This window comes from Lepisma saccharinum, chromosome 8, assembly GCF_977018435.1.
Source record: "Lepisma saccharinum chromosome 8, izLepSacc3.1, whole genome shotgun sequence".
NCBI classification, from domain to species: domain Eukaryota; kingdom Metazoa; phylum Arthropoda; class Insecta; order Zygentoma; family Lepismatidae; genus Lepisma; species Lepisma saccharinum.
The window spans coordinates 2,935,887-2,960,348 of NC_139236.1; the positions used below are offsets into that span (position 1 = coordinate 2,935,887).

General features: G+C 40.9%; 1 protein-coding gene across 2 annotated transcripts in view; it reads left to right on the forward strand.

Moving 5' to 3' along the window:
• Positions 1–24,462, forward strand: part of loaf (low-density lipoprotein receptor domain containing lost and found) — a 690,862-nt gene that overhangs the window by 459,847 nt on the left and 206,553 nt on the right. For both annotated transcript variants that reach the window (XR_014441985.1, XM_083126283.1), the window contains exon 2: positions 6,531–6,754. Coding sequence is in view for 1 of the 2 variants with exons in the window: in XM_083126283.1 (XP_082982409.1) it covers positions 6,531–6,754 (224 nt within the window). In the remaining variant the exon portion in view is untranslated. The remainder of the gene's footprint in view (positions 1–6,530; positions 6,755–24,462) is intronic.

Consider the following 24,462-nt stretch of genomic DNA (forward strand, 5'->3'; position numbering starts at 1 on the left):
GAACATGCGTGTTTTAATAACAAATAAGCAAAGTGTTGCCAAAGGCGGGAAAAAAATATTTGCAAATCGTGTATATTGATGCACAGAACTCACTGAGGAAAATTATTGCAACATTTCACAATACCAACGAACAATTTGGATGGCCATCTAATGAATTTGACAGAAAAAGAAGTTTGACGAAGTTTCAAAAACATTGCAGAAGGGAATAAATGGGCTGTTCCAAAAATCGATGTTTTCACAATATTACGAGGGACACTGGCAACACTGTTGGTGTCACGTGTCACTAACAGTCGTGTTTCACCTCAGGCTATCACACTAAGGCACTTTCAACGACAAAGGAGAAAGTTGGTTATTCTCGAACATATGCAATAAATTACATACACCTTGCAACCCTGAAATGTGGTTTCAATTGGATAGGTATGTCAACAGCCAAAATTCCAGGCATTGGTCGACAGAAAACCCGCATCAGTTGCATGAACTACCCTTGCACTCTCCGAAAATCGGTGTATGGTGTGGAATATCGCGACGTCGTATTGTAGGACCGTTATTCTTTGAGACAACAGTGGATTCTGCTGTGTACGGGGATCTCATAATGCAATTCGTTGCTCTCCTGGAAAAAGACGAACGTGATGTTTGGCTACAACAAGATGGAGCAACTTGCCATACATCTAATGAATCTCTTCGTATGCTGAGATAATTTTTTGGTGATCGTCTAATATCCAAGGATTTATGGCCCAGTCGCTCGCCAGATTTAACATCTGGAGATTTTTTTCTGCGGGGTTACTTAAAGGGGAAAGTATACCAAACGGGACCCAGAACATTGGAGGAGCTGAAACGAAACATTACACAGGAAATTAATAATATCGGTGCTGCAACCTTCAGGAAGGTATCTGAGAACATGATCAAGCGAACCAACTTATGTATCCAAGAAAATGGTGGACACTTCAAACATTTGCTTTAATTTGTAGCGATACCCACATTTCAGGGTTGCAAGGTGTATGTAATTTATTGCATATGTTCGAGAATAACCAACTTTCTCCTTTGTCGTTAAAAGTGCCTTAGTGTGATAGCCTGAGGTGAAACACGACTGTTAGTGACACGTGACACCAACAGTGTTGCCAGTGTCCCTCGTAATATTGTGAAAACATCGATTTTAGGAACAGCCCATTTATTCCCTTCTGCAATGTTTTTGAAACTTCGTCAAACTTCTTTTTCTGTCAAATTCATTAGATGACCATCCAAATTGTTCGTTGGTATTGTGAAATGTTGCAATAATTTACCTCAGTGAGTTCTGTGCATCAATATACACGATTTGCAAATATTTTTTTTCCGCCTTTGGCAACACTTTGCTTATTTGTTATTAAAACATGCATGTTCTTACATATGTTTGTCTCTCTAAATTTTCCCAATATACAGGGCATTCTCTTGGCAGAAAGCGTTTCTTCTCATTCCGTTTCGCTATTCCGTTATACGGTCGTAAACACCGGGTTGCGTGACTTTTCGGACACTCTGTATAATGTATATTCAGAGCATTATGAGGCAAGTGTAAAAAATGATTGAAAATACAGGGATATAAGTAGTAGTAATACAAGCTCTAAGACGACTATGTGTTTATCTATGCACAAGATACACATGTAATAGTTTGCAAATGTGAACAGGGCAGTATATTTGCTACTGATTCATCATTAGATTGTTACTGTGGTTGTACTTGTTTTAGCCGTAATATAACAAAGTGAACCTCGGATACTTCCGTTATCAGCACAAAAGTACCACAAGGCATCTGGACACAAACCTGTAGATATCAACCTTGCAACGAGATTTGCAAATATTTGACATGTAGTTGGGCGTAAACAGCCACGTGTAAGCTGTAAGTCCAACAAAATGTATTGTTGTTGATATTTTAGATGTAGACTGAGACAAAATCCGACATTGACATTTCATTTTGAATACGTTTTTTACCATTTCTCATATCGTTGGTTCACTTACCCCTTCCCCTGAGATGACTGCTGATTTTCTGGCTGGCAGGCTATGGTGTTCGGTCTGCTGGACGCGTTTCTCGCTTCGTTTTACAGCTAATAATGTGGTTGGTGGTTTGTCATTTTTCACAAAATGTGTGTGTTCCTTGCAACCCTGCCGTGCGCTGTTTCGCCGCAGGATATGAGGTCACAGGTACGATCAAATGTTGTGTTGGGTTGCCAGCATCCAGGCGGCAAAACGGTTTTTTTTTTTGAACGGCTGTAGCGTCGAATCGACGCACCAACGAGAAAAATGTTACTGGGAAATGTTGTTTGTTTTGATGTCCTCTATACGAATCTGTGGTCCGTGGGCGCCATTAAAATGACACCCTGTATATAGAATTATAAGAAAATACTTTTTTCCAGTTCATTTTACCTTAATCTTATTTTGGCTATATATGCAATATTTCACACCAATTATTAAGGCCAAACTATTTATTAAATTATTGTTTTGATTTACTTAAATCACCTACCCTTCGCCTAGATCTTCTTTTCGCTAAGTTCATGTCGCTCAATTTCGCCGCACTTTTAGTCCGTTTTTTTGTACCAGTTACATTTTCCACTACCATTTTCATATTTACACTACTACTCTCACTATCTTCATCAGTAATCAACTCACTATCCACATCGTCTCCCATTGCGTTTTGTTGTTCTTCCTGTCTTTCTGCTGTCTTCTGTTCCTTAATGTCATTGGTGCGTACCACGCCATCCTCTACGACTACTTCTCTCACTGATTCCGGTTTGGAGTTTTCTTCCTTAGTTACCAAGCATGGTGTACCACCATCTTCCTCTGCGATCTTCGAAGCCGCCACTGCCAGTTCTGCTTCTTTCTTAGTGTCTTCTACGGGGTTGGTAGGTGTGCCGTCCTTCTGGGTGTTAGGGTGTCTTTCTGTGTGTATTTCAGTTGATTCCAGCCGATTCTCAAGGCTAGTAGAAGGTGTTTCACTTCTTGGTATGGTCCCTCTCGTTGTTGCACCACTTGACTGTAGTTTCGTCCTTACCTGAGCGGAACTCTCAGGACAGTGGGTTGACGAAGGTCGCACATCCTACGTTCGTGACCAGGTTGGTGACAAATCTGGCACGTCCGTTGCTGTCCATCATAGATAACGTGACACTGAAACGAGCGTATTACTAGAAACGAAGGTATTGGTTTTGTGACTTCCATTTTAGCCACTCGCACTCCATTATACACTGGGTATCGAAAGTTCCCCGACCATTGTTCTTTGTCTACACTATCGACAGTTCCAAATTCTTGCAGTTTTTCTTTCACGCTATCATCGTCCATTTCCAATGGGAGATTAAAGACACGCACAAATTTCACTTCCCTTCCCGCATCTTCTAATGACACTTTCACACTATTGCCATCAGCGTAACGAAACTCCATGTCAGCCCCATGTTGTTCTAATAGTTTTCTCATTGTCGCTTCTCTCACAAATTTAATATACACACAACGCAAAATTGTCGGGAGTTGTATTCCCATCAATTCGTCAACATGCAGACGGAATTGTCCGTGAATAAATTCATGTATATCCGTTGCCCTCGGTTTAGGAGCATTCACTGGAAAGCTTATCTTTATCGTATTTAACCTATTCATTTCGTTATTCTTACTTGCCACTATAGTACTTACAAGTTTATCGATTTGTCTCTTATGTTACAAGTCCAATTTTTCAGACGTAGTTGACTCACTAGCTGCACTCGGGGAACGCACTACCAGAGAACGATATCAGCACGTCCAACACCCACGGCGTCCACCGAGGAACTACCGACTGAGCCACCGCATATTATTATAATTTGGTAAAAATGGTTACCTATCTATTCTTTAATACTTGCATGAAGGGTTGAGATAACACTCATAAGATGAACAAAATTACAATGCTCTGAATTACGAAAACATAGTTTTGGAGCGTCCATTTGGACATGGGCATCTATACAAGGAATCTCACAGTTTAAATGACACGGGACTTACTATTTCACTTTCTCGGGGTAGGATATAACTGTGTTAAAACGGCCCCCGTGGCGGAGTGGTTAGCACATCGCGTTACGACGCCAGGGGTCCCGGGTTCGAATCCTTGCCTGGGCATGGATGTTTGTGAGTGTCCATTCATCAATTTCATCACATCATCACTCATCCCAATCTTCGCAAATTAGCCAAAAGTGGCACAAAACACGAAGTAAAATAAAGCAAATCAATCAATCAATCAAAGTGTGTTAAAAAAAACTTTGCGATTTGCAATGTACGATTGTATAAAGCAAGTAAGAAATTGTCGATTTAGAAAGTAGTACAAATCCTCAATCTGCTAAACGAGACTCATGATGGTCCCGTTGTGCGTATTCTTTCATCAACTACAGACACCAGTCGTAACCATCGTAATAATTAGCTTATGGGGGTTGCGAAATAGCGCAACATAAGAAAAATCTTTAAAAACTTATGTATAATCTTGTATGAACATGGTTGAAACGTTATTGCAGGCACAAGTTAGGCAAAGATTAAGTTTACTTTGTGTTCAGATAGGCTAATCGTGTTTGAACTTACAGTTCGAAGTGAAATTTGATTCGCTATGGAACGTGCCCCCAACAGGAATAGAACCCGGAATCTCTTAATTCCAAGACGACAGTCACTGTGCTATCCGGGAGGTTCAATCAAGTCTTTGTTTGTTTGAACTGTGTAGAAAACATACCAACCGATTATTATTTATTATCTTAGAATCCAAATGAATCCTTTAAATGGATACAAGGAAAGTCCAGCTGTACGTCGATACTCGAATCAGCTTCCAAATAGACCACGGACGAAATAATGTGCTCCATTGTCTTTACTTCCCCAAGAAAGCTGCAAGTTCCGGAATGAACCACAAAATACCCGCGCCTGAGAAAATGGGCTGGCTTGGTCTCGAGGAACGATACAAATGTTGAACACGCTTTCGTCCTTCTGAGTAAATTATACCCGCCCGTGCAGAACTCTACTAACAGACGACCTTTTCCTATTTTCTGATAGGCACAGAAACAGGAAGGGGATCGCTAGCGCGGAAAGGCAACAAATTGGACCAAAAGCGGATACAATTGCTGATTCGTCAACAGTTCAAAGTGTGAACATTGTAAAGCGCCTAGTATACTATCAAATGAATCACGAGCAGGTCGTTGAATGCCATTTTTAAAGAAACTGACGTCAGAGTACACGTCATTCTCTTCTCGCATTCGTGGTTACCGCTCAAGAATTTCAAAAGGAACTATTTTAATGAAAGCCTTTCGTGACCAACTCTACTTATTTCTATTCTGTGGTTGAGTAAGAAGAAGCGACGCATAAAGTGTAAACATGTGTTTGTGACTCTCATCTGGATTTATTCAATCGCGATTATACAACGAAGAAAGAATTATGTTTATTTTTACAACAGCGATTAATGTGATAATAAAATATATTCGACAACTAACCATAAAACATAATATTTTCTGTTGATCTTAAATTGAAGTTTAAACACAATAAAAAACAACTATCTGTATATCTGTGGAAATGAGATCTTTTTTATTGTATTATTTTGTTGTGCTCATATTGTTTTTCTGGTATCTCAGATAATATTTAGACTCTTGATACCGAGAAAATACATCAACATCAACTTCTTCTTCAAGTTTAAGGAAATAAAATTATCTTTGTTACGGCTAATCGCTAGTCTATTTATTTGCTTTCGTGCCAGACAAACTTGAAACAACCCAAGTTATGTCGTACCAGAAGACTTATTATTTCTCTGTTTAATTTATGTACATTTTTTGTTTGAACCAATGTTATTCTGTCATTGTATAACACGGTCTGTATGGTCAAAGAAGATTTCTAGTGTTATCACACGTTTAGGTATGATAATTTTCTGTGCGAGGTTGGCAACCCCCCCCCCCAAAAAAAGAGCGGGTTAGTAACGATGGGAAAATATAGGACATTCTCTTTAGTTATGAAGAACAGAAAGATGACATTAATGTAAGTTTGTGTTAGTTCAAATCTTTTTGCAACTAATCTTGTGACTTTTTATCGTTCCTAATTTGATGAAAATCGCAGGGCTGAAATTTAATTGGAAGATTTGCCTCTGCAAGGCTTTTTTTAATGTAAGTATCTCAGTGGAAGTGTCTTTCAAACGTGTTGAGTGATGTGTGTTAACTAGTTTCGAGTTAAATCAATTACTGTTAAAAAAAAAGCGTTAATTATACGATATTAAGACTGTTACTAAACCACAGAAAACCCTGAGTGTGAACACGAACGTTGTTCAACGACTTTCAATTGTCGATTTTAGTGTTCAATTCAACGACTCATTCGTTATTTATTTGGTGGTGTACAAACAGTTTAACACCTAATTGTTTTTTTTACCCCTTTCAGTAGTTGAAACTCTCCAGTAAGTTGTGTCAATTTATTTAAACTATTTGAACAGATGATTCTTTGAAAGAGCCAAACATTTTAATAATTCATTTTTTTGAATTTTTGTGTCCGGAATATCCAAGCCCAGTTAATGGCAATGCAACTGTTCTTTTTCCTTTCAGACAAAGTGGACTCTGTGTGCAAGAACCACTTCCTGCAGCGCCAGTACCGCAAGATCGACGGCGCCGTGCTTCGTTCCCAGAACGAGAGGAACCTTGACTGCGTCATCACTTTCCAGACGCACTCCATCCTCCAGCGCTTCATGCTCCGCTTCGACCTGCTCCTCCTCGATTGCAACGACCACCTGTTCGTCTACGACGGGGCCAACCCGGTCGGCAACTACAAGGTAAGTTCGACAGATATATCTTATTAAAAATATATCATGTACGAGGGTCGATCAGTAAGTAACGAAGGAACCTCTATACCGCGTTTGGTAGAACCTGTCACGCTTCCAGCGCTTCCTGATCGTTGGCATTTCTACACGACGTTGCCACTGTAGACAGAGTAAACTCCACGTTGGAGGAAGCCGAGGTCAGGTTGCGCGTAAGATACGCGGGAATGCTCAAATTCTACACCGTACTAATCAGCACCACTCTTACAAAGCAAGCTTCTTGCTAAGACAAACAAAATACAGGGGAATTACCACAACGTGGCAACAGCGCATGCGTAAGTGCCTCTCTTCTGGCTTCCATTCGCTCCTTGCTGCTCAGCAGACGATGTTTTCCTCGTTTCTCGTTGGCATCTAGGAGCTACTCCTAATCAAAGTTTCCGTTTGTAGCACAAGCGTGACTTTCTGCATGTGGCTAAGTTATCAGACGTCTCGATAAGTACTCAAAGAACTTTAATTTTAATCCCTGTCTCGACTTTCTTGTGTGCTGCAGTTGTCACTTATTCTTTTTGTATTTACAATTATTGTTAGCACACATTAGCATATGTTCTTCTCTATCAATTTTTGAATTACTTGTGTTTATCAATAAAGTGATAAACGCGAACCACCGTTCAGGTGCTGACAGCCAACACCTGATGTTCCGGGGTGGCTTCCTCGCTGGTGCCGTGGTCGTCAGCAGGGTCCAATACGCCAGATGGATTGCAGTCTGATTAGGTGAGTGTGCTTTGCTCGTCCGCCTTCCTTACCTCTTCACCGAGTCAAGGAGGGCTTTCCACAACCTGTAAAACCCAGTTGAACATTGTTTTACTGCTACATCCCTAAGAGACATCCCTCGTACCTCGTTACCACTCTTGCCATATTACTACATAGTATATATATAATAGAAAATGGCCGATATTTAATACGCTATAGAATATATGGAGGTCACCACCAGGGGAAAATAATTATAATTATTTTATTCTTTGTGTTTTCATTTCAGGCCTTTTACTCACCTACTATTCTGAATAAATCAGGCCTCGAAGTGGAAATTTCCAGGAAACGAGGCGCTTCACTTTCCTTACCATACTGTTGTGTTTATTTGTCTCTGATAACTACAGCGACGATTGATTGATTTGCTTTATATTACTTCGCTTTTTGTGCCACTTTTGGCTAATTTGCGAAGATGGGGATGAGTGATGATATGATGACATTGATGAATGGACACTCACAAACACCCATGCCCAGGCCGGGATTCGAACGCAGGACCCCTGGCTTTGTAGCGCGATGTGCTAACCACTCCGCCACGGGGGCCGGCTACTACTACAGCGAAAGATTAATGACTAGTGAAATGACGTGTTGTATTAAAATTAATAATGGTTAATATTAAAATATTTACATAAACGTTAAGTAATGCTAAATGCATTGAAATTGAGGCTTCTGGACTTTTCTTCATTTTAAAGATTTAAACAGACGGAAATTATGAATGGTAGTCAATTCTCCCAAGAGCTGAAAATTGTAATTCGAAATAGTGTGCATATCCTCGATACTTTGTCTTAATAATCGAAAAACAAATTTGACAAGTGCATTTTTTTTCGATATTGTTATTATGCGTGTGGTCAAAAATAGGACTTATTGTTGACTGACTCTAAATTTTACTGTTGGGTTAATCGGAGCAAAGAAGAACGAACGATAGAACAAGAAAGAAGAAGAGAAATTCAAGGCGAGGTGCTGCTTGCAGTTTCAGCGGTTCGCACTTGTCTCCAACTTAGGCAACATTGACGCCGTCATACTCTGCTACGCCCTCTCGCGGCATCAACACGTCTTCATGTATAGGGAAAGTTGTAATGAATGCTATTAAAATATGCACTATTAAATAGTATTAATAATTTAGTTCACACGTAAAAGTAAAATGTAGTGAAATATCTAAATAGTAATAGGCGAACAAGAACTGTCCGTTACCATTTCTGACGAGAGACGAAACGGGAAGTTTTCAGTTATTCACGAACGTCGTTCCGGTCCGCTCCTGTCTTATTTCGTGCCTTAATTTTAAATGTAAAACTTCAATATTATTTTATTATTATTTATTATCTTAATAGGGTTATAATTAAGCTATACAACATTTTAGTTAGAACAATATTAATACAAATAATGACTTGATTAGATATTAGACTTGATATTGGATATACCTTTCACTTTCGATCATATTTATTAACCGTTTCTGTCGCAATTCTCACTTTGCGAGACTCGTACGACTCGCAGGTGAATTTGAACTTTTTCGTGTGAGCTTACATTTCAATATTGATAGGTTGATTTTGTATTTTGTATCCACTTTATGCGTAGGAAGACTAATCAGGAATGGACCTACATTTTAAAGTTGGATCCATTACATTTCAATATGAAGCACGATTTTCCAGTCAGTGTTCCTGCATAGATTCTGTGTATCCAGGTTCACATCACTGTGACGGCCGGAGTGTGCGGACGCGAGGTCGAAAATGTGTCTTCAGGGTACGGTGAGAACCTTACTTTATTGAGGAAACCAATTTTCTTAAGAGATACAAAAGCATTTTGGGGTTTGCCATAAATACACCAAGTTTCATCTTTCAAGCTCTACGGCTATCGAGAATCGCATGTGGATTTAGCTGAAGAAGAGGACAGCCTTTTACAGTTGATTAGAATGTTAAAGCTTGCATTAAATCACGCTCCCGCAGGGAACCACCGAATGCTTGAGGGATTTCGCAATCCCTGCCCTGGCTACACTGCTCCACACACGACGTCGCTCGGCGGATTGAGTGCGTGCAGAGACTGCTGCATCCGCATTCTCGTCGTGCGTTCATCGATCGCCTAACTCAATCGAATTCTAGTTTCTTTTTCGGAAAGAGGAGGGACGGGGGATGTCCCAGTTGCAGTGTGTTGGGGGAGCAGCTCGCTTCCCCTTTGGAACTGGGACTCACAGATGCACAAAACGGATTGAGGGAGGGGATTGCGAACTGGTATTTACTCCACTCGAGTTGTGACGCTCTTTCTTTCTAAATCTTATTCCCTTGGATAATATGTAATCCAAAGTTTATTTGAAATGCCCGTTGTCTTCGAAACATACATGCTTGCAATTTAATGTTCGTAAATTATACAGCGCGTTCCGCTTAGAGGAATCCAGAAATAATTGATAATTTGAAGTGTAAATAATGGTTTATTAACACACCTTTCTACATACCTTGATATAGAAACTTTCCGAGTTTAGGGAAATGGCAAATTGAGTTGCCCTGCAGACATATAAACGGTCCACATCGAAAACGTAACAGAAAATCAAATGAAGACTAAGAACAAATAAGGGAAGTCCCGAGAATTAGCCAAACCAGACCGTAGATAAGAGAGGATCAATTTTCACAAAGATTACCCAAATATGCGCGTATGCGGATGATATTGCAATAATAGCAGGATCGGAATATGATTTGAAGAAAACGTGTCAAAGGCTGGTAGAAACTGCAAACAAGTTAGGATTAGAAACGAATGTCAATAAAACAATGATTACATGATTATGATACAATACACGATTCTTACACGAAATCCAGCTAAATATTGAGAAAAAAAATAAAAATGAATCGGAAGAAATTTGAAAGAGTCAGCTGATCAGTACCTAGGTTTGATTATAAATGAACAAAACCAAAAAGGAAGCATTATATAGGAAAGTATATACATGGGCAGTAGAGCTTTTTACGCAAACATGCTGTTACTAAAGAGAAAATTAATAAACTCAAAAACACCATATACAAAACATTAATCAGGCCAATAATAACATATGGTGCTGAGACATGGGTAATGAATAAAACAGAAGAGAAAGCATTGCGCAGATTTGAGAGAAGTGTGATACGCAAAATTTATGGACCCATCATTTAAAGTAATATCTGGAGAATAAGAACTAATGAAGAAATAGAGATTAATTGATTGAGTTGGTGTTTTAAGTCCCTTGAATACAAGGCGACGACGCTACCACCTCGCCACCAGGGAGGCCCAACATAATAGAGGAAGAGGATAGTGATGCAAGAGAAAATTCACTCAACAAGAAGAAGACGAAGACCAATAACGAGACGCACTGATGATGTATGAAAAACTCAATGTGAATGGCGAGGAAAACGGAATGCTATCGGTTGCTAATGTTAAGGAAGCCTCAAGCGGCATAGACGATCGGGAAAGGAAGGTATAAGGCGTCCGAAGGTCTATCACAAAGATTGTGTTACTTGGACCTACACATTCCGACCAACGACGAAAAAGTGTAGCTTCTAGAATTTATTATTTGAAACGCCATTTCGAACCTGTGGGAAAATACTGTACATCGCCATAAGAAGAACGTCTGTGTTTTTGTCAAGTCCTTGAGAGCGAAGTCGTCTCTTTGGACTATCTCGGAAACATCAGACTTCGGCAGTCACAACCACCCCCCTCGGCCAACGAATGACCACGAATGACCTTCTTTGGATTGAGCTTTTCAAGATTAGACGCAAGCACCTCCAACCTACATTCGTGTGCATTGGTGGGTACTAAATTCACAGATCTATCGTAGGTCAGATCCCAACTAGCGGGGAAAAGAAATTAGTTCAACTGAAAACGAGAGAAGAGGTGCTCTCTCTAAGCATAGTGTTGGAATAAGCAACAGGCAATGAGTAATATCCAATTAGGTTTGCATGCTAATGTAGAACCCCCGTTCCTAGCATTCAGAGAATTTTTAATGTACTATGTTGCATATTTTATGTTAAGTCTTCCAACTTCCGAGATCGGCCTTTGCCATAATCAGTCGAATAATTTGTTCACAGCATACTTTCCGACAGACAAAATAAACGCTTGTGGCAACGATGAGTCTTTGTCGCATGGTTGCATACATACAGGATAGCGAGGAAAACGCTATTTAGAAAAGTTTCTTGCTGATCTTTATGTCTTATACGCTCTGTGAAAAGTTTTATCGCTGTTGTACACTTCGCAACATCTTATTTGACCGCCCTGAAAAATTTCAAAGTCCGGAATTCGTAAATTTGGCAGCATAGCGCTTCAGAGCCAACTAAGAGTAGCCAACTTTGCAACATTTCTTCTTCCTGAATGAAAACGCTCGTAATTTTTTTTCATTCTTTCACATTCCATAAAGTAAAGATACCCTAAAGCAGTAATAAAATATATGAGTAGACAAAAAAATGTTAAGTAGAAATACGAATATTGAAGATATTTCAAGAGTCTTCGTTCTGAATTTGAAAATAGGAAAATGTATGTGCATTGTGAAACACTGAACAGGTTCTCATCCACCTGGAAATAATTGCGGTCACATTTGAATGCAAGAAGGCAAATTTATGATGATTTTATGCGAAATGTTTAGTAAAGATACCTTCCACAACAGCAAACGATTCTGCAAAGTGTGTCTTTTCCTTGGTTCTTGGCGAAAAATGGTTCGAAACTCCGGCACAATGTTGCTTCAACTGAGATTAACGTGTTTTACTGAGCTTTCTCCTAGCAATCTCCTGGAGTAGTTGGTTAGATGACAGCACTTTCGTTTTTTTTACTGTTTTCGTCAAGATCGATACATCGTAGGTTCAAATCCCACCCTTTCCTTATTATTTTTTCCTTTCTATTTACCGAGTACGAAGTGTTCTAATAACGTAATATAATATTATATTATATTACTGTAAATATTTATGCGATGCATGCTCAGTGGCGGCGATTGGGTTTCAAAACTGAGGGGGGAGGGCAAAGACAGTTTCTTTCCCTTGGTAGATAATGTTAAGCATAGTGCGGGGTCATCTGCCCCTCCACACTCCATAATCGTCGCCACTGTGCATGCCTCAAGTAATGCTTCTACTAATGTTTTTAATCTTTCAGTGATTGGCAGGATTTTAGAAAATACTTTTCCTTTCATTCAGCTGTTATAAGTTAACACATATCAAGAACTTACATGTCAACTTTCTGTATCCGGAAATGCTGGACATAAATCGCATAAATATCAACGGAAATATCCAAGAAACGCAGATAAGCATTCTCGTCCAAAGCCGTTTACTTCCCGAAAACGATTTTGCAAAGAAGTAGGTTTGAACCCATGACCTTCCATTCCATAAGCAAACGATCCCCCTACACCACACGGTTAAAGTTATTTTATGCACTCTGTTCGGATCCCACTTTACACTGTAGGTCCAGTCCCGATTAGGCTTACTATGCATAAAGTTGACTTAAAATACCAAATCAACCAATTCATCTCCTTTCAGAGTGGGCCTTCTATGATACTGTAGTCGGCCAGCATCCGAAAATACAGTTCTGCTTCGCGTATACCAGAGTGTAATTGCATTTAATATTGTGACTAATTTTACTTTAAAACTACAGAGTAAAGCGATAATAGTGTCCAGAAAAAGAACCTCAAAGTAGATCTTCACACAAAGTATTTTAATCCATTGCCAAACATTTCAGTTAAGAATAATATTATGCTTTTCCAATGACCGTATTTTCGATTCATGGTGAATTTGCTAAAAGGACCATGTCAAGACATCTAAATATGTAAGTTTTACTAGTAAATAAATTTAAAATGCACGATACAACAGGGGAGGAGAAAAATAAACCTCAAAAATAAGTAAAAATGCAACAAAAACTGTTAAAAATACTGACAAATAAACTAAAAGCCAAAAAGGCCGAAAAATGCAAAAACAAATGTAAAATAGAAAGTGTTTTCCGGCTCTAACTGAAGGGAAACGGACATGATATCAGGTTTAGCATTGTTTTTAAGGGTCAGAAAAAAGTTGATTTTTCATCAACTTCCGGACCCTAATTAGTAATTATGACCATTGAAAAAGTTGAAGGTAGCTTACTTAAAACTTTCTTGCTGAGGGATCGTATCGTCCCATATCTCCACTTCATAATAAAGAAAAACATCAAGTTCATATTTCGAAAATGACTTAGAGTTTTCCACCACAAAAATATGTTTTTCATAGTTTGAAGTTCGTTAGTATTATCTTTCAAGTTTTCCATTGTTTTAATTTCACACATATTTTATATTTCATACGTTCCTCTCTCTTTTCATACAGTCTTTGGAGAAAAGCTGAAGTTTCTTGTCAAACGGGGTCTGGTTCAAATTACTCCGTTTCGCTCTCCTGTTCCTACTTTAAAAAAAAAAAAAAAATACTTCGTAACTAAACGATTGCTTGTTAAAAATACGGAATTTTTACACAATTTACAAAATGTGACAAAACGCCAATAGACATGTTCATCATTTTTCCCTTTCAGCGTTTCTCGATTTTATCTGAATTTGTTTCCTCATGAAAATTGCTGAGGAAATTATAGATATGACATTATGTGTGAATTGGTTTCCTCAAACTGGTAGCAAATTTTAACATGAGCTACCTGGAGAAGAGGTAGCGTGCTTGATTCTTACGAGGGAAGTCCTAGGTTCGATTCTCCACCTAGGCAGGATTTTTTTCAGGAGTATATCGTTGGGTGTAAAGTTTATCCACCGTGCTAAGAAGTTAACATTGGTCTCTGTATTTCACGAGAGGAAAGGAAATAGTAAGAGAAAGTTTTTTCCATGATAGGAGGAAGTCACGTGCCACATGGAATGCGTAGAATCAAGTTACATAGAGCTAAGTCTGTAATGGTGGTTTCGAATATTGCAAAATTAGTGGGGAAAGTTTGTTATATCTGGTACTCGTACTTTTTGTTCAAAGAAGACTAACATTTTAGATACAAAGCAATGAGGAATTAACGATCATTATGAGGTTTTGAATGTTTTGTTTGTCACTCACGATATAAATACTTATTAGTAGTTTCTTATTGAATCAACCTTCGTGGCAATCACAATTTACTTATATTAATTAGCGATTTACTATTAGTTTTAGACGCATGGTAAGATGGTGGTGAGGGGATTGACAACAGTCATTACGAAGGAACGGACATAAAATTACCAATCTTAGCAATTTGAACTCATTAAATGCTCTCCTTCGTTAGAGTACTGCACTACATCACTACTTAACATATCTTTTTTTAGTATATCGAAATCAAATAATCAATATTATAGGTGTCAGTGAAGAACAAACAATACATAACTTAAATAACATTACATTTTGCATCCTGAATATATATACGTGATTTGTGAATTAATCATGATGTGTGTGTTAACACAACATATGAACAATAACTAAAAAGAAAAGTTTTAACTTTAAATCCTGGAAATCTCCAACTTCTAAGGGGAAATATGCGCAGAAGGGACGTCCCTCAAGTGTGCATTGGATTCATTTTTTAAATATTCTAATATGAACGGCATCTGTTCAGCAAACAAAAAAAAAAGAAACAGGAGAGGGTGGGATTTGAACCCGCGATTAGAGGCCAGCATAGTCTGCATTTTACCTACCCACTGCCCGCTTGCCCGTGAGGACAGGTATACCTGCTAGGCTGCCCACGGCAACGAGTCGACTTGCGTCTTTACCCGGGTTCTTCGTCTTCCAGGCGCTCTGCGCTTACAAGGTAACTGGGCATTCAACAAGACCCGGGCGCCTGCAAAACCTGCTGGAAGGAAACAGCCCTCCGGCAGCGTGTCGCTCCAGGTGTTTCATCACCACGTGGACAGCTTCAGGCAGTGTTGCCTACTTACGTAGCTCCTAAATCCTACGAGGTCCTAGGAGGAGCTCTCTCCTCCAAGGAGAATTTATATACTTAGCGATTTCAGTTCAGCGTAAGCAGTTTTTATCTTACTGCCAGGAAATGCACGCAGTATTACAGCTTCATTTATTTAAATGAATGATCGAGCAAACAAAAATCTCCTCACTGAAAACTAATTGCTTTTCATTGCATGGTGCCTTAACCAGGCACGCAGTGGCGCAACCAGAGGGGGTAGGGTGCATTGCTCACAACCTTGGACGGAAATTAAGTCTAGCGGAAGGGTCAGGGTGGGGGTCAAACATTAAAGTACAAGAAAAAACAGACTAGCAGAATTTAAGAGTAGCAGGGCTAAAGGGTACTCAAGATGGAATTAATTTTCATATTTTTCTTGCATTTTCCTTCCAGACGGCCAAGGGCACCTGCAGAGGGGGAATGGAGGGGTAATTGCAACCCCTTGATTTCAAATTTTATGAAAGTAGAAATATATTATAAAATATTATCCAGTCTCATCAAGTCGCAATGCCGCAGCAAAGGGGTAGCGGGAGTCGGCCCTGAGCGCTGAACGATCTAAGTGAGAAAAGTTTTAAAACAGAGAATGCTATGGCGGCCCGTGATATTATTTGCTATTAATGTTGGTTTGTTACGAGTTGGATGAATTGATTATGTAATACGTCGCTCCATGTGAAAAGAAAATATTGTAGATGGAAATTTTACATGCCATATGTATGTACATTCGGAATGCATTTATCATGCACTTTCTTTCTTTCAAAAACAGTTTGTGTGCTTGTTTTCCATTATTAGCTAATGTGAAATTGACGTGTTGAAAAAAAATATTTCTAATCCTCTGTTTCAACACAAATGCACGTGAGAACCGACTTCTACCCCCTTTTTGCGTGATTTATGAGGATTATAATGCCTTTCATGCTACTTTATTACTATTATTGTGATTGTTCTTGTTGGCACGTTTATCCAAGTACTTGGCCCTACCCCCCAAACGAGGGTAACGGCAATGGCCCTGGCTGGCTACGGCCCTGGTGTTCGCAGTAGAACAGTGTGTTGTTCGACTCGCGACCTCAGCGTCGAACGTGACATGTTTCAGTCCTGTCCTATATCACTATATATACGTATATTGGTTGTTTACGACATATACTTATGGATCCTGTGCCACGGAAAACCTATTTCAATGTGTGTGTGTGGGGGGGTAGCAACATTCGTAAATCTCATTTCATTGGTGATGTGGCTTACGAAGCTTCGAGTTCCCTTTTTTAAGTAGTGAAAATCTATTGCAGTTGGCAACACTGCAGAACGGTGTGGGCCCGGTGCAGTTTCTACTCGAAGCAACTACGTCATGTAGAGAGTAGAACTGCAGTTGATGGAAAGAACGAACTGAGACCTACTAGGTATCGTAAGACTGCGGGTACCCGCCGGGTCTACAATGACTGCCAGGAACGATCTGGGCAGGTGGTCAGACAAGCTGCTCAAGCGAGGGTGTTGCGCAGGTTGCATGGCATTTCAGGAGCGATGTCTCGCGAACGGGTCTGCTTCAGGTCTTGTGCAGGCCTTTACCCGCGATCTTTCACGCTTGACGAAAAATAAAGATATCAACGTCTAACCAACTGCTCTACGTTAACTTAATGACGTTATACCCTTAAAAACATGTCGACGTTTATGAAAACTCCCACCTTCCTGAGTTTCAAACACATTTTCTCGAGAAGTCGTGTAAAATATATGTTTTTGAGAACTGTTCGATATTATGCAAGGTATTGTAAATAAAATGTCGCACAAACTCCTAACAAATTTGCTTCTTTCTGCACAAACTTGATGGCAATTTCCTCCGGGTAGAGAAGAACTCTATTCAGTGTTTCAAACCCCCCAAATTTCAAGTCGAGCAAGCAGATTCGTAAATATCCTTCAAGGTTCTTTTTCCAATTCATTATTACTGTTTGATTGTGTATTATAATAGCGGTTTATAGTTTCTAAGTTAAATTGAAAACCTCTCACCGCAGCGTTTTTCCTCTAGTGGAAGGACCTACTCAAAGTTGGCTACTCTCACCTGGAGCTGAAGTGCAATGTTGCTAAGTTTACGATTTCGGGACTTAGAATTCTTTCGGTGCGGTCAAATAAGATGTTGCGAAGTGTACAGCGTTAGTAATCGGTCCGACATAATCCAGTCTCCCCAGATTTGAAGTTATTCAATACTCTTTCCGTTGTCTCCATTTTTTAAAAACAATTTATGAATAAAAGAGTTTGATGGTACACTTCTTCGCCATACGTATTCCCAAACCCTTTGACATTGTGTAAATCAAATTCTTCGCTAGTGTTCACAAACAATAAGCACGCACTATTCAACTGAGCATGTGATTGTGGCAGACACAATCGCTCTACACTGAGTCAAACGCCTGCTTGACGGTACCATCTCAAGGTCAAAGGTAAAGTCCATTTCATTGTGGGGTGTGATAGTTGTGTAGTCACCATGTATATTTTCATACCGAACCATACAAAGAGTTTTTGAGGAATCATTGGGTTTCGTAGCGCGAGACTCTAACTAACTAACTCTCTAGCGTTCTTAGACCCGAAGGTTTATGGCTGCAGCAACACAAGCCTTCCATCTGTCCCTTTCCAGGGCAAGATCAATCCAATCTTTTCCATCCTTACCCAGTTTATTTAGATCCATCTCAACGTTATCCCTTCATCTTCGTATTGGTCTCTTGCCATCAGGTTTCCCAACAAGAATCTTGTAAACTCTTCTTTCCTCTCTCATTCGTGCCACATGGCCTGCCCACCTAAGTCTTCTTGATTTAATTATTCTAGTTGCGCGAGAATCATTCTGTAGATTCCATAATGCTTGAATAAGAGGCAAGTTTAAATTTAAAAGAATCACAAGTTTATTTGTTGCCCAGGTAAACTCTCGAATCTATTATTGCCTGCGTGGGTCTCTCCGTGCCTTCCGCTCCCCTGAGCCAGCAGGCGGTGCCTTTTAAGTTGCAGCCAATTCCCACCTGGACGGACCAATTGAATCCTAGAAGGAAAACCGCGTCTGGCGCGTGAATCGCATGGAGAATTGTTTGGGCGCCTTCCGCCTCGCCCCATTCCCCGCGCACCGTTACCATCTCACTCACTGAACTGGGGAAACCAGGCACGGGATCTAATGGAGCATCTCCGACTGCCGAAGCAAGGCTTTAAAGACAACTGAGCTGCAGTTTCACCGTTTAAAAAGTAATTCGCGTACGTATATTGTTGGAAAGTGGTGTACTGGCAGATTTTCTCGAGTCTACACATGTAGCAGCTTCGGTTGTCTATACTCTGTCCCGGGAATATGGAGCGAGCGAACGAAAACAAGTGTCTGCGCAAGTAGGGACTCGAGAGGACTCGTACAATGAACAAGTGCGAGGGAACGGGATTGCGTGGAGGGGGAAAGCGACTGCAGTCACTAGCCTTGCAGCAGCGATTACTGCTTCGCTCGGCCCACTCGCTGTCTCCCCTTCTCTATCGTTAAGTGCGTCACTTCTTTACCATTATATACAAATGCAAAGGGTTTAAGTGCCTGGTACAAACTTGCACGATCAATGGCTGCAAGAGCGTGGAACTGATAACGTCATTCCAGCATGCCCCAGATTGAGAATGTGGAGCCTACTACCACATCCCCACGTGTCTCCATGGGTCGGTGCATACACACAACACCGACAAATCGTAACGTCCTGAACATTACATTGTAATTGTTTGTTATTTAGTTGCAATATTGTGTTTATAACTAACTAACTCTCTAGCCTTCTTAAACCCGAAGGTTTATGGCTGCAACAACACAAGCTTTCAATCTGTCCCTATCCTGGGCAAGATCAACCTAATCTTTTCCATCCTTTAGGTCCATCTCAACGTTATCTCTCCATCTTCGTCTTGGCCTTGCTATGTGTCCCTTACCATCAGGTTTCCCAACAAGAATCCCGTAAACTCCTCTTTCCTGTCCCTTCATGCCATATGGCTTACCGACAAGTTTTCTTGATTTAGTTATTCTAATAATATCTGGGTGTGAATACAAATTATGCAGTTCTAAATTATGTAGCCTTCTCCACTCACCCGTCTCCTAATCCATTTTAGGCCCAAATATTTTCCTAAGGATTTTATTTTCAAATACTCTTAATTTATGTTCGTCTTTCAATATTGTGTTTATTCGTTTTTCAATTTGTCAAAGTAAGATGTCACAGGTAACTAGCTGATTGATTGAGTTGGTGTTTTAAGTCCACTTTATGCACAGTAAGACTAATCGGGACTGGACCTACAGTTTAAAGTGGGATCCGAACCACTATGTGCCTCCACCGGGTATCTAACCCGGGACCTCTTGATTACAAGGCGACGACGCTACCACTGCGCCATCTGGGAGGCCTAACAGGCAACTAGTAAGGAGGAAGAGGAAGTTTTGATTACCACGAGTGATGATTACCAGAGTGTTTTGCTAACGACGTGAGGAGTAATGAGTAATTTCCTAAACAGACTCAAAGATATGGAACAAAATGTTGACGCCGATGAAGGACATCAACACAAACAACTTTCCATGACAACGTTCTGCTTCTTGAGACTTATTTTTCACTAATGACATGAATCCTCAAACAAATTGCCATTGATTCTCACATTGACGGCGACAACTTAACTTTAATACACACTTGGTCATTCCATGCCAAGTCAACGAAGAACCATCTGCCACAACCCATCCGATTTTGACCAAATTTGTAGAAACCCCCCCCCCCCCCAGGTTCCCTGAACATGCATATGATTTTTACACGATAAGAAGTAACAATTTTCGAAATGCGGCATCTTGAAAATTTCAGGTTTTCGAAAAACGAGTTGCATATATCGTCGATTATGTCTGCTTTTGAATCAAATACAGGCCTCGGAAAACACTCATTTGTAGATCCTAGATATTACGCTAGGGCAACAAATTAACCTAGCAACTGCCAGCCTCCCTCCCATATGTCTAAGCAGGGTTGGAAGGTCATCCAACCAGTTTCGGGGTGACGTGTGGTCATGATCGGGTTGAGCTACTCATTCGTAGCTCTCCAATTTCCTCACGATGGAGGGTGTCCACAGGCCGAAATATCAGGAGAAAAGTTACATCATCGCCCAACTAGACAGTCGTAGGCCCTGGCCCTCACGGGCTTTTGCGCAACCGATTATTATTTTTTAACTTGTAAAAAATTCTTAAAAATCGCGTTTAGCCAAAATTGGAAGAAAAGTTAAGTAAAATAAACGAAACCAAATTCTTTAAAGGAAAACGTACTTTCTTGGAGAAAAATAAGCAGCTGGAGTATGGGGGAGGGAGGAGAATATTTTTATATTTGGCTATAATCGTAATTCATCCTCGAAGTTGTTCTAGTGCAAGAGCAGCATAAACAACCTCGAACACACTCGCCGGGAGCCTGTGCAGCCGGTCTTGCAGCAGCATTGCCCATAAATTGTATGAATTCTCAAAAGGATACTAACACCTGGGCACCACCTGTAAAAATCCAGAAGGCAACCCCCTCCCCCCGTTGCAATGGCCATTGATTTCCGATAAATCGACTTCTGGAAATGCGGGAGACCTCACTCGGGATGTAGCACTGCCGCCGTGAGATTGGGATCTTGTCCTAGATTTTTATTCTGGTGTATGAAAGTTTTTCTAGCCATGTATTCGCGTAGCCGAAATATTTAGCGCTGTGGCCTTCAGTGCGATAGGTCCCGGGTTTGATTCCTGGTGAAAGCCTCCAAAAGTTCGATGTTTACGCCGCAGGACACTTGAAAAGAAGTAGCGGATTCCGGTACCGAAAGCCAGAAAACATCGACGATGGGACTCGATGCGCTGACCATGCGTAACTCAAAGGTCCAATAGGGTGACCCTTTTTGAAAACATCAAAATGTTAACATTTGTTCCACGTAGTACACCCTTGGACTGTATTGTTGCAGACTAACGTGGCTCTGGCGACTGGACGCACGTACAGTATAATCCTCTGTGGGGCACGTGTTGTGTTGCCCATATATATACAACCTTAGTGACAATGAAGTTCAACCAGTCACAAATATAGGAGTGCGTTGTGAAAGAAGAACACATGCATATGATGAACATATTTTATTCAGCAGGCTACATGGAACAAAGGAAAACATAAATTTCCGCTGCAACGCAGCAATGTATGGTGTCCACACAAAATAAAACATTTTCGTCCATCTACACGTGACATTGAAGTTCGACCACTGTTAGAGGGGATCCTGTTTACCATGGTGTGACGCCGCCCCGTCGGCGAATAACTGTGGCAATGCGTCGGGGCATGCTGCGGACGAGTCGTTCAAGGTATTCCACATCGATGCGGTGCCATTCCTCCTGCAGGCAGGCGATAAGAGGATGGCCACTGTCGTGGGTCCCCTCTGTTGCACACGTCGCTTAAGAACACGCCACACATTCTCAATGGGCGAGAGGTCGGGACTCGATGGTGGCCATGGCAGAGTTCGCACGTGATGGCGAGTCAACCATTCTCTTGTCAGCCGCGCTGTATCAGGCCTGGCATTGTCGTGTTGAAAGATGAGACGCCGCCTGTGGAACAGGTGCCTTCGCACTGTGGGAAGATGCCGCTCCAGTATGCGTGTATAGGCGTGTGCATTCACAATGCCCTCACAGACGTGTAGTGGGCCAACCCCAGATGCATTCATGCATCCCCATACCATCACTAACGCAGGTTTCTGTACCCGACGTGCATAACATTTTGCTTCATTCTGTTCCTCCTTCCGACAAATGACTGTTTTCCGTATTTTCCCGTACACAACATTGAAAATGGATTCGTCCGTCTACAAAACCCTGTTCCACTGCCGAAATGTCCATCCCCGGTACATTCGTGCCCACCGTAGTCGATTGCCTTTGTTCAACATGGAAAGGAAGGGTTTACGTTTCGCCTTGTACACTCGGTAACCGCATCGCTGTAGGTAACGGCGAATGGTTCTGGTTGACACTTCAATGTGAAAGCGTTCTCGAGTCCACAGTCGTAATTCGGCCGCAGAAACATGATTGTTGGTCTGGATATAGCGCCTAAATATCCGTAGGTCACGCACGCTCAGCAGGCGTTTTCGACCGGGGGCCTTACCTGGCTCTGTAGTACCAGTATTTTGGTGGTGTTTGATGATGCAGTGGACGGTTGACTTGGGTAAGTTCAGTTGGCGACCTATTTCCCGTTCACTGAGTCCATCCCGTTGCAACTCCACCACTCTTCTCCTCACGGTGTTGTCAATAGGTTTGCCCCTGGCTATGGTGATAATGCACTGTGGTTCCTCGGTGCACAGCACGCGCTTATATACGGCGGACTCCCTTATCGTGTCCGTGACGTCATCTTCCGTCGAATGCGCCACTATCTGAAATTTTCCCGTATGGGTCTGGTGCCTGGTCGAAGTTCAATGTCACGCGTATTGTTCCCCGTTTTCGTTCCTTACGTGACCTTGGGTGCAACATGCTGGGATCACGATCCTTGCCTGCTCACACGCCTCCTCTTACACACATGCGTCACTTCTGCGGGTCACCCATTCCACCGCCTATGCCTCTGTGCATTTAATTACGTATTCCTTTCTGATCGAACTTCATTGTCACCAAGGTTGTATGTTTGATTGCTTAATTGAATTAAAATTTTTAAGTGCGTTGGCACATTAGGCCACTTTGCACCCTACAATGTACACGGTGAAATATCCCCTTATCTAAAATTCTTACAGAAATGTCAAAAGGTTGTAAGAGTACCTGCAGAAGACAAACACAACACATAAAAAAGTAAGAATTTTCTAAAAAAACTTCCTCAGAGAAGTTGTCATCTCCCAACAGGGATGCCAAACAGTTTGGAAGATTAAAAGTCTGTCCGAGAGCCTCTCCGTCGTCGCCTTGTAAACACGGAGTCTCGGGTTCGATTCCAGGTGGAGGCTTATAGCGGTTGGGATTCCATTTTAAACTGTAGGTCCGGTCCCGATTGGCCTTACAGTGCATAAAGTGAACATTAAAACACCAACTCAACTCAACTCAACAAAAGTCTGCCTGAGGGAAGCAAAATCTGCACATTCAACGAGAATATGCCGAACATATTTATTTTATTTTTCAATCTTACCGCATAGACTCAAATTATATGGGGTATTACATTTTCACGGGCGAGACAGACGAGACACCGCATCTTCACTTAATATATTAATTCCTGTGAATTGTCAAAGGATGAAAAATAAATTATTTATGACAAAGAAATAATATTCTAGTGGAGTTGATGGGAAAATTTAGCAGTTAAATCAGAAATTAATTGTTTTTTGATGTCACGGGTGGGACACAATAGAAAGCAAAAGTAAATAAAAAAGTTAAAATAAGCAAACAATATATGTTAAGATATCTACTACCTTCTAAGTTAATTATGTACACTCACCTCACTCAGTACTCCGGCAATTTGTTTCTTTATACAACATATTTGCAGACGATTCAATTCAACCTACAAGTGTATCAATACACGCTGTGTAAAACACATCGTATTACTAACTTCGTTGACCCTGTACAATACTTCAATTTTTATGCAAGTGGTAATTTTAGATTGCTCACTCACAATATAGGATAAAGTTACAGCATTTCATTTAATTTTAAATATTGAGGTTTAGGGGCAGTTCCACATGGAATGCCAAACATTTATCAATAGTGCTTTCTTCAACCATGATGTCTTGGAACGACTGAAGGGAAGACAGAAAAATACTGAGAGAAAGCATGCATAGAACAGCCACGTGTTTTGCGTCAGTCTTATCTGTCAAACTTGCCTTATCATGCAAGATTGACGACAAAGTATTACGTGTGGACCAGGCTTTAGATAACTGTCTTATACGAAGTCGAGTAAGAATAACATCTTCTGGACGCGAGGGACGAGACGAGGAACGAGATGCATCTATGGTCAGATATGTCCAGCCTCCGGAGGCCGGGCTTCATGAGGCTCGGCCTCAGCCTCGGCCTCCAGGAGCCTTGCAAGGCTGAGGCCGTGTGAGGCCGAGGCCGACCTTGAGCTTGGAGGCTGATGCCGTGTGAAGCCGGAGGCCAAGTTGAAGATCGGAGGCTG